At 39.7% G+C, this 11,552-nt stretch overlaps 1 protein-coding gene across 2 annotated transcripts in view; it reads left to right on the forward strand.

Moving 5' to 3' along the window:
* The window catches only part of usp34 (ubiquitin specific peptidase 34), a 76,207-nt gene extending 69,346 nt beyond the window's left edge, over window positions 1–6,861 (forward strand). The window contains exons 68-78 of one of the 2 annotated variants that reach the window (XM_007570485.2): window positions 108–186; window positions 979–1,105; window positions 2,116–2,223; window positions 2,306–2,410; window positions 2,486–2,610; window positions 3,400–3,523; window positions 3,599–3,678; window positions 4,598–4,738; window positions 4,829–4,969; window positions 5,271–5,427; window positions 5,499–6,861. In XM_007570485.2, the coding sequence (XP_007570547.1) occupies window positions 108–186; window positions 979–1,105; window positions 2,116–2,223; window positions 2,306–2,410; window positions 2,486–2,610; window positions 3,400–3,523; window positions 3,599–3,678; window positions 4,598–4,738; window positions 4,829–4,969; window positions 5,271–5,427; window positions 5,499–6,220 (1,909 nt within the window). In that variant the 3' untranslated portion in view covers window positions 6,221–6,861. The remainder of the gene's footprint in view (window positions 1–107; window positions 187–978; window positions 1,106–2,115; window positions 2,224–2,305; window positions 2,411–2,485; window positions 2,611–3,399; window positions 3,524–3,598; window positions 3,679–4,597; window positions 4,739–4,828; window positions 4,970–5,270; window positions 5,428–5,498) is intronic. The other variant, XM_007570484.2, reaches the window with a different exon arrangement.
* The last annotated feature ends 4,691 nt before the right edge of the window (window positions 6,862–11,552 follow it).

Genomic DNA, 11,552 nt, shown 5'->3' on the forward strand with positions numbered 1-11,552 from the left:
ACACACACACACACACACACACACACACACACACACACACACACACACACACACACACACACAGATGGAGGAAGCTCACCCTCTGACCCGTTTCCTCTCTCCCCCAGTGCCTTCAGAGTTCTGCTGGAGAACGACGAGGACCGACTGCTGGTTGTGTTCAACAGAGGCCTCATCCTCATGACCGAGGTAGGATCACCTGTCACCTGTTGACAGTCTGCATGTTTTCCTGGTATCAGTGTTTTAGAGCTACAACTAACAATAATTTAGTAATCGATTATTCTGACAATCAGATAAAAAAATGGCACATTCTGCAAGTTTATAATTTACCCTGATGTACATTGCCTTTAATATCGTCATACAGTACTAAAATAAAACCATTAAAATATGCAAATAAGTAAATATTTAAATGAGAAAATTAACGTTTTATTGGATAAATGCTGTAACATGTTATTCCGTTAGTGAATGCTTGATTCGTAGCAAAGGATGCAGCTAAAAAAACTAACTTCTAATATCAACACGTGAAAAGCTCAGTCGTTTCTGCTCGACGTTCCATCAACACAGTGAAGTGCCAGTTGATGGCTCTTCACTGTGTTTTAATGATTATCTGATTCATAATTGCATTATAAAAGGTTCCTAATAGATTTTATTTATTTATTCTTTTACTGACTTGGGTAGAATATATTTATAGAAAAAGGGTTTTTAATCAAATGCATATATATTTTTTGCACAGTTTTGGCTTAATTACTGCTATGAGTGTTTTACACTCTGAGCTAATGGCCTTATTTAGAGCCTATATACTCAAGTTAACAATTAATTGATTACTAAATTAGTTGACTGCTATTTCAATCATCGATTAATAACGATTAATCTGATTAATCATGTTTACCCTAAACATTAATAAGACTTAATCTAATTGCTTTAACAGGAAAGCAACAGTTAAAATGTTAATTGTTTTGTTCTCCTCTTGTGTCCCTTCAGTCCTTCAACACGCTGCACATGATGTACCACGAGGCCACGGCGTGCCACGTCACCGGAGACCTGGTGGAGCTGCTCTCCATCTTTCTGTCCGTCCTCAAATCCACCCGGCCGTTCCTGCAGCGCAAAGGTCAGACCGCCTCTCCTCTGGACATGGGTTTAAAAACAAAGCGAAGCTACAGAGATGAGGTTCAAAATGTGGGCGCACCCAAAAAATCCAGAAAACTTAGATGCACCAGTTCAATCACAACAGGATGGAATAGAAATTATTGTCCCATAAAGAGGAAATTCAGGTGTAACGTGAAGGTGCGGCATAAAGGCTCACACAAGAGATTTTAAAGTGCTAAAAACAATATATAAAAAATTAGACAATAATAGTAGGCCTGTGACGACAACACATTTTTACTGGACAATAAATGATGTCAGAAATTATTGCGTTGAACGATAATATTATTCCTGTGAGACTATTTTCAAGTAAATAATACTATAATAATTTAAGAACATGTTTTCAAACATCTAATGAATATTTAGCACCGCATCTGGAAGACCTTATAAATGTCCAAAATAAGCAAAATAACAGAAATAACAAATAAAATGGATACTAAAGTCTCTGTGAACAAAAATGTCCATCAACAGAGAGTCACCAGACCGAAGCTTTTCCTTGTCCAGTCTTTGGTAGAAAGAGAGACGCAAGAAAAAACAATAAATAATGCAAATGGAAATGATCAAGCTCGTTTTAATTTATTATGCAGTTAAATTATTGCTTATTGCAACAGGACTAGATAAAAAAAATAAAATAAAAAAAATAATAATAATATAAGACTAATAGAGAATACTGTGCAGTTATTACAAATAAAAATATTGGAGTTGTGATCCAGGGGCTGCATGGATGACTTTTCCAAAAATGTACATTGAATGTTTAAAAAGAGAGTATTTACAGTTCAGACAAACAGAAGGTTAATAACAGTGGAAATGTTGTTAAAAAATGAATAAGAACAGGTGACTGAGCAAATGCCGTCATGGATGTAAATATTTGTTTTCTCCTTCATGCAGTGTTTATCAGCCATCTGCAGTCGACCCACTGATGAATGTTTCAGAGATACTCGATGTTCACAGCAGGTTTCTCTCTTTCCTCCTCAGATGTGAAGCAGGCTCTGATCCAGTGGCAGGAGAGGATCGACTTCGCACACAAGCTGCTGACTCTGCTCAACTCGTACAGCCCTCCTGAGCTGCGGAACGCCTGCCTCGGTAGTTTCATCTTTTATCTCCGTCCGCTCTGACTGTGGGGAGGGAGGTTCTGTAACGTCATGCGTTGCTGTGTTTGTTTCAGATGTGCTGAAGGAGCTGGTGCTGCTGAGTCCTCATGACTTCCTGCACACCCTGGTGCCGTTCCTGCAGCACAACCACTGCACCTACCACCACAGCAACATCCCCAGTGAGCAACTTTCCCCACAGGTTGGTTTTGGTTGATAATAAGCCAACAGTAATTACCTTCTGCTCCTGTTTGCAGTGTCGTTTGGCCCCTACCTGCCCTGCAGGGAGAACATCAAGCTGATGGGAGCCAAAAACAACATCCGGCCTCCCAGACCAGAACTCAACATGTGTCTGCTGCCGTCGTTGGTGGAGAGCAGCAAGGTACCTCCACGTCTGTCTCACTCAAATTCAGTCAGTGCTGTAGGCCTGTCGCAATAAGCAATAAATTAATCGGCCGATAAATTAAAACAAAGTCAATAATTTTTCTTTCTTTCTACCAAAAACTGGATGATAAAAGTCTTCAGTTTGCTGCTTTTGGTCTCAACTAGCTTCCTTTTTTTTACTCATAATTTTGTTTACAGAAACTTCATAATTAGTTTTATTTGTTGCCGTTTTGTTTGTAGATTTTGGCTCTTAAAATGTCGTCCAGTGGTAAATGTTAGAATTTAAAGTTTGTTCTTTGAGAAGATGCTCTTGTATTATTATAATGATACTTTATATTGGTCTGGAAAAAACAATATTATCATTTATCACAATAACCTCTGGGACATTTTATCACCCAGTAAAATGTGTTATTGTGACAAGCCTACAACAGTTCTGGGTTTTTATATATATTGTTTATTTACACATTTAATTAACCTTTTAAAAAGAGAAGTTATAGCAGGTTATAGGAGCAAATGCTAATTTCCAGGACAGGCTGATGTAATAGAGTACGATTTAATTTTAATTAAGGGGGGAAGAAAGTCAAATTAATTGGTGAAAAGCTAGTTTAATGACCAGTTACATACATGTATGATAATTCATTATTATCATACTAGCGCTTTATTTATTGGTTTTTAAATAAAAACCATAATCCACCTGCTGGCCGTCGGGGAACCTCCCCATCCTGCCGATGGCCCGCTCCGGGTCCGATCTGTTCAGGACGTTGGTGTCGATCTGCGTCTCTTTCAGGGGAAAGACGAGGTTTACGACCGGATGCTGCTGGATTACTTCCTGTCCTACCATCAGTTCATTCACCTCCTGTGTCGCGTCGCCATCAACTGCGAGAAGTTCACCGAGACGCTCGTCAAACTAAGTAATCAGTGACAACAGCAGTGCTGGCAGAAATGCTCCTGAATTTGTCTCAACTCTGGTTCTTTGTCCCCCTCAGGCGTCCTGATCGCGTATGAAGGACTCCCTCTTCATCTCGCTCTCTTCCCCAAACTGTGGACAGAGTTCTGCCAGTCACAGGTACTCTGAGCAGCTCGCACCAGCCGGGTTTCCATATTATCGCTTTAGAAAAGGTTGATAGAGACGGTAAAATTCAAACAAAATCTGTATTATTTATTTTACATTGGCTGAACAAATTAAAACTGTGTTGTTTTTTCATTTGGAAGTAAAATAAGCTTTACGTTTCACCAAGCTTTTGAAAGTATTGGTGTATTTAAGTGTGCCGTGCTGCAGCAACGTTATAAAATAAATTTGTGATTCAGAACATTTATGTCTGTGTTAAAAAAAGAAACATGTTAAGACAATTCAGCGCTGATTTTCTGTATCGGATCGGTATCAGTATCTGATGCCAAACATCAGATAACTGTATCGGATCGGTATCAGTATCTGATGCCAAACGTCAGATTATGCGTGAAACATAATAGGTGAAACAGGTGGATCGGTGCGTCCCTGGTTTTACTCTAAAATAAATATTTGGGTGGAATTATTGCTAACTTGAGTTGTTTATAGTTTTTTATCAATACATCTGATAGAATATTCAATATTTAGAATATTCACTCAACTCTGGTCCAGAACTGCAGAGCATTCTGGGAAATGTAGGCAGAGGAAAGACTTTAAGCAAGTTTGGTGGAATCAACTAACTCACTCACTCTTTGGTTACCTAGCAACAACCTGTTGAGTAACATTTGGTTACCTAGCAACAACCTGTTGAGTAACATTTGGTTACCTAGCAACAACCTGTTGAGTAACATTTGGTTACCTAGCAACAACCTGTTCAGTAACTTCCACAGGAACAGTTACAGAGTAAAATCTGACCAGTTTGGCAGCACAATCCAGATATTTAAAACAAAAATTAATCAATAATTATCAATCGACTGATATGAAAAGCTTTTATCGTCCAGACAGTAAAGAATGAATTCATCTTCCTGTTTATTTTCAGTCTGTTTTGGCTAAAACCTGTGTGAAGCTGCTGTGTGAAGACCCGGCCTTCAGCGAATACGTCAAATGCATCCTGATGGACGAGAGGACGTTCCTCAACAACAACGTGGTCTACTCCTTCCTCACCTGCTTCCTGCCCAAGGTGCGGCCCGGCAGCAGGCGTTTCCATGGCGACAGTGGCGGCGCTGCCGGGAGTCTGCCCGTTCTGACGTGATGATCTGTGCGTGTGTAGATCCAGGTGCTGTCCGGGCCCAGCTGCTCCAACCTGATCAGCGTTTTAGTGACCAACCTGCTGACGGAGCAGAGCAACCTGCAGCCGGAGCTGGCGCTGCACCGCGTGGAGCTGAACAAGACCAGCAGCCTGCTGAACGCTGTAGGAACACACACACACACACACACACACACACACACGGAGCCACAGCCAGAGGGAAGATGCGACGTCAGGGTCACTGAACGACCTTGAGATGTCTGGATTCTGACCTCAGTGTTTCACTGGACGGATGATAAAAACAGGAAGAGGAAAGAGAAAAGGGCCTTCTGTTGCTCCCTCCATCCTCCCTTTCCTTCCTTCCTTCCTCCCTCCCTCCCTCCATTTCTTCAATCCTTACTTCCTCCTTCCCTTGGGTCTTCTTGTCCTTAAATCCTCCTAATCTTCTTCTTCTGTGGTATTTCAGGATTTGAGGTCGTTGGTGTTGCTGCTCTCCATCCAGCCGCCCCCGAGCATCGATGCCGCCCTGTGCCCGGCCCTACAGGAGCTGCTGGGTCGCTGCCGCCTCTGTCTGCAGCAGCGCAGCTCTCTGGAGCTGGAGGCCAAGGACCTCAAGTCCAAAGGTACAGAACCTTCGTCTCGGCCCGACCCGATTCGGACCGGTTCCGGTCGTTAATCTGTTCCCCGTTTTCAGCCGAGGACGAAGGAGCGACGCCGGTGAAGCGCCGCAGGGTGAGCAGCGACGACGACAGAGCTGCGGACGCAGCCGCGCCGCTCTGCATGGCGACTTCCTCCTCTTCCTCGGTGCTCCCCGTCTGCGGCGACCCGAAGCCCGACCAGCAGGAGGCGCTGACGCCCGCCAGCACCTCCGACACGGAGACGCGCGACTCGTCGTCCCTCATCGATCCCGGCACCGAGCAGGACCCTCCGTCTCCAGAACCGACGCCGGCCACTTCCCGGAACATGGACTCCGCTCTGAAGGAGGAGAAGATGGAGGTGTCCTCTTCGTCGTCCTCCTCGTTCTCCTCCTCCTCTTCCTCCTCGCTGCTGCAGGACGCAGGCGACGGGTTCGTCCAGGTGGAGGAGCCCGAGGCGCCGCAGCCGGGCGGCGCCGCCGAAGAGCGGGAAGAGGAGCGGCGAAGAGCCGAGCCGCCGCCGCCGGCTCCCTCCGACGGGGAGGCGAAGGATTCGGCGGCGGCTAACGTTAGCGGTTCCGCTCCGACGCTCCCGGAGGACGCCACCTCGCCGTCCGCCATCGGGTTGGTCGGGGACGGGTCCGACGGCGCCGGCACCTCCCAGGTCATCCTGAGCGGCGGCGCCCCGCCGCCCGACATGCTGGACATGCTGCACAGGACGGTGGAGGCCACCATCGCCATAGTTACCAAACTGTCTGTCAAAGCGACGCCATCCTCATGATGTCATCAACCCGAAGCCACCCGGAGTGCATCGTGCATCGCTTTCTTCTTCTCCTCCTCCTTTTTCTTCTTCTTCTGCTATTTCGTTGCCTTCTGTCGGATGATAAAATGGACGCCACATGCAGATCGGAACGCGTTGGACAAGCTGCAGCACATTTTCCTCAAAGGGCAAACAACAAAAACAACAACAACAAAAAAAGGTTTAGTTTTTGTGCGAGTTTTATACTGAATCCAATTTGTTTCGGAAAGTGATTTTATTTTAGGTTTGCTGTAACGGGGAAAGGTTTACACGACTTTCGTCTCTGTGATTTAATTTTATTGCATTTTTACTGTGTATAAAAATGGTCGTCCTCTGTGCCAGTTTTGTACTTGATGAATGAGGCAAAAGGAAAGTTGCCTTGACTTTTTTCTGTGGTTTAAATATCCAGAAACTAAGTTTACCTGTAAATTAAGAGAACCACAAGAAACTTGATTCTGTAAAGAATCCATTCTAGTTATTGCCTGAAGGTGTATATGAAAAACTATCAAAGTATATATAGATATCTTTATATATATATATCTATATATCTATATATATATAAATATATGAAAGCGGTGCTTTATTTGACTGTGGTGGAAATAAAGCCCCCATGTTGGACCAGCTGGAGCTTTTATTTTCTTTTACTGAAGTACATTCCACAAGCTGTTTTATTTTGCTTCTTCTGCTGTGTTCTGATCTTCTCTGATTTTATTTTATTAGAGAATAAATTAATAAAAACAGTTTTAATATGAAGAATTATGAGCTGACATTCATCTGGACTTTTGTTTTTTCTGTAAAAATTCAGACTGAACCGTTTGGAGTCGGATCAGAAGGTTGGAGCAGGTAATGGTTCAAAATATTTTTATTACTGCAGCTGCATTTTAACTTCATGTCTGACGGCGTTTTAGGCCCGTTGTAGATGGGAAAATAACATTTCTGCTAAAAAAATCTAAGCTCAGAAATTGCGAAAGCATGGAAACTTATGAGCTCAAAAAGTTGAATATTTGTGAGGAAAAGAAAAATCAGAAATTTTGAGATTAAATCCAAATCCCAAAATTTCCAGATTTTGTAGCTCAAAACTTGCAAAAGTTTTTTCTTGCAAATTTTCGACATTGAACTTAGAAAAATTTCCAGGTTTTATCTTACATTTCTGAGATTAATCTCAAAATCTGAAGTTTGGATATCAGAAATGTTTTTTTTTTTCTAGAAAAGAATTTGATTTTAAATTCAGTCTTTTTTTCCTACATTTGTTTAACACATCGCTGAATATATCACTTCCTTTGAGCTCTTTTCATTGTTTTAATATTTGAGCAGGAACATTTTAATTCCTGCACATTTTGAGAATTCTGCGTTATGCAAGATAAATTCTTTATTTGCTTACAAATGTTGACCAACATCAAACTCATGAATTCTGGCTGTGGCCTAAAATGATCACCATCCAATATCAAGGTAGATAGATATCTTATATTGCAAAAAAAAAAAAAAAAAAAACGGGGCCCAAAATGGATTCAACTTGGTCTGAAAGGTTAAAAATGTAAAAAGTTGGTCAGATTTTGCTGTCAGTAGTGTGAAATGTTTTTTAGTCAACAGGTTGTCAAACTTGGGGAAAGAAGATTCAAACAAACTGTTTATGAATAAATCATGAGGCTAACAAACATTTTCTCTTCCAGATCCATCATGTTTCAGAGCTTCAGCCCACATGGAGAAACGGCAGCGCTGGGAGTTCAGAGGTCAAACATCAAGACTGAGCCAAGAACCAGATGAAGACATTTCATTTTTTAATAAGTAAATATATTTATAAAGGGCTACAACAAATTATTTTTTATACCAAATTGATTAATTTGATGAAAAAATGTGGTGAATTCTTCAGGGTTTTCATTTTATACCACATTAGAAACACAGAGATGCCAATAATAAATACTCTAATTTCCTTTTCAATAAGAAGATAAACATTTTATAGGCTAAAATACAATTAAATAACATTCCTTTAGTCAACACTTGATTATCTGCAATTAAAAAATAAAAACAGCCAACATGAAAAGCTCAATTTAAGTTTCACAAACAGGATTAAAACTGAATGAAAGATGCTTCAACAAAATATTAGTTTACAGGTGTGAACATTTTTTCAGCTATTTTTCTCTTGAATTCATTGGGAAAAGTTTTGAAATGAACCTGAACTTGACTGATGAAAGACAGTAAAGCTGCAGCTGTTGATTAACATGCATAAAGGAAAAGATAATTTTATTTATACAACACATTTTCAGCAAACTCCAAACAGCAGAAATCCTGTCATTAATAAATCCAGGGTGAATCCAAGAGGGCTCTCCTGAGCCCAGCCTTCTTGTTGAGAAAATTTGAACAATTGCATTGAGAGACCAGTTAACCAGTGTTTAAATTAATCTACAAATTAATCCATAATTTGTAGATTCAGAGGATGTGCAAAGAAAGGATCCAATAAAGCAGAACAAGCAGGGAGAGGAGCAGAGAGGAAAACCCAGAACTCAGACAGTTCTCAGGAATAATTTATTTGTTCATATTTTATACAACAAAAACGCCCAGAAGAGGGACGGCTGAAATATCAGTCGGCTTCTGCAGCAGGAAACATTTGCATCAACATTTTCAAAGGTCAGTGGAGGCATTTACAAGCAAAGAGTCACAACTTGGTATTAACAAATTACTTAATTTACAGGTTGTTCATGTCGTCACATCTTTGGAAACAAAATGTTCACAAAACATCTATAAAACTGTTTCCATTGTTACATTTTCTGTTCTTTAGCATAACTCTCCTAATCTGATCCTTTATAAAATCCTTTTAAAGCTATAAAAAGTGATTTACTGAACTTATTTACACCATAGAATAATCTGACAAAGATCTCAAAACTGAAGCACTTACTGCTTCAGTTTTGAGAAGCAGGAATAAAACTGCTTTATAAAAATAATTACATTTCTTTCTGTCTCCAAACATTTGGTCATGAGTAAATATCCACGTTTTTATCAAAGCTCAGAACTTTTATCTCAAGTTGAACTTCTATAAATATAAAATGTTTTTTTAATATACTAATACAATCATGTACCAATCTAAACTTTTATATATTTTATAATAACTACACGACAGTAATAATTCTCTCTCAAATCAGAGACAAAAACAAAATAAAAAGTTGAATAACCTAAAATAAGAATAAAAACAACTTCCTGAACATCAGGGTAACTGAACATTATCAAACATCCAGCAGGTTCCAACACATCAAGAAAATATAATACTAAGTCACAGAACAGTCAGTATTGGAGCCTTTATAAAAGACTCTAAGACACAAAAATATATTCTAATCAATATTTCATTGATTATGGTTCAAAAGTAACTATAAACAGGTTTTAGTCTAGATTTAAAGGAACTCAGTGTTTCGGCTGTTTTTCAGTTTTCTGAAAGTCCAGATTTGTGGTGCATAGAAGCTGAATGCTGCTTCTCTATGTTTGGTTCTGGTTCTGGGATGCAGAGCAGAACCAGAACCAGAAGACCTGAGAGGTTCTGGGTGGTTGCTATGACAACAGCAGATCTCTCATGTATTGTGGTGCTGAACCGTTCAGTGATTTATAAACTAGCATCAGTATTTTAAAGTCTCTGAGCTCCAGGAAGCCAGTGTAGGAACTTTAGAACTGGTTGATGTTCTCTAACTTCCTGGTTTTAGCCAGAACTCCAGCAGCAGCATCTGGATCAGCTGCAGCTGGAGGTTTGATTTGTTAGTCAGAGCTGTGAGGAAACTAATGCAGTAATCAATGCGACTAAAGATAAACTCATGGTTGAGTTTCTCTAGATCTCACTGAGACATCAGTCCTCTGATCCTGGAGATGTTCTTCAGGTGATTGAAGGCAGATTTGGTCTCTATTCCCACATGCAGAGTATTAGAATTACAGTTCATGCAAAGATCTGGGATGTTGTTATTTAAATGCACAAGTTGTAACATACACATTAACTGGCCATTTAAATTGTAGTTTTCTAAGACGGCTATTTATAGACATTGAGTAGATTTAGGTTCTGTCCCAAACCTGTTTGCTGATAGATGACTGATCCACGTTCCAGTTCATCAGGTTATTACATGAATTATCTGGTGAGTTAGAGATCGGCTCATTATAATAGTCTGAAATGAAGCCATAACTTGATTTGTTCCTAATCATTAACTTTCCAAGTGACATCAGGGAGGTTTGTAGAGATAAATGTGATTTGCTTTGATAAAGTTTCTAATAAAACTTTCATTAAGTAGATTTGAACAGTCAGTAATTAATAAATGGGATCCAGTTCATGTTGGGAAATCTTCACTCTGAAATTTAACTAGAGACAAACTCTGATGTGCTTGAAGAATATTTTAAAGTCACAAAGGTCAAATAAAAATAAAATAGATTATTAATCTAGTGCATAAAGGTAGTACTGTGTCCTTGATCTTCCAGGCTTGGTTTGATGTCCCGTCCTCATCAGGCAGTCGTCTCAGCAAACATGGAATTGTCCCCTGATCTCGAATCTTCATTAAACTGCAACACAAAAAATGATTAGCCTCCCGTTTAAATGCTCGCATTGATCAAATATTTCATTTAAACATTTCAAAGATGGCACCTACGTTTCCCATAATTTCTATGGAGTGTCTCCGCTGTGTCTGTCCTGCCGTCCCGTTCAATTCTGTGGATCTTCTTAGCGCTTCGTTTTGTTGTAATATTTTCCTGAAATGCAACAAAACAGCTCAGTTGAAAACTAGATTTTTTATTTTATTTTGTTGTTTATTTAATAATAATAAATATAGATCAAGAACATCTAGTGCTTTCATCACAGTGTTAATAGCCATAGCTAATTCACAACACCTGTTCCTATAACACAACAGTGTATTAGAGCAGATAGAAAAAACAGGGAAAAGTTGAAAATATTCAACATTTCAAACAGAAATTTCCACGTTTTTTATGCAAAATTTCTGAGATTGATCTCAAAATGTTGGGAGACTGAGTTTACCCTCACCCTATACTACCACAAATCATGACACTTATAGTGACCACTGCTGCTCTCTCAGCAGGTGTATGTAATAACTATGATGCTACATGATTGATGCATTTATGAAAGTTTATGAAAACAAAAATTAAACTTTTGAAACGTGATGCAAACTGAGGAAAGCTTAATGTTGGGCTGCAACTAACAGTTAATTAATTATTATAGCGATTACTCTCATGATTAACCGGAAGAACAAATTAACACCTTCTGCAGATTTTTTGTTGCTTACTCTTACTTACTCCTTTTTATACAATATTAGAAACCCATTAAAAAATATATATTTTT

This window comes from Poecilia formosa, unplaced genomic scaffold (genome assembly GCF_000485575.1).
Source record: "Poecilia formosa unplaced genomic scaffold, Poecilia_formosa-5.1.2 Scaffold262, whole genome shotgun sequence".
NCBI lineage: Eukaryota > Metazoa > Chordata > Actinopteri > Cyprinodontiformes > Poeciliidae > Poecilia > Poecilia formosa.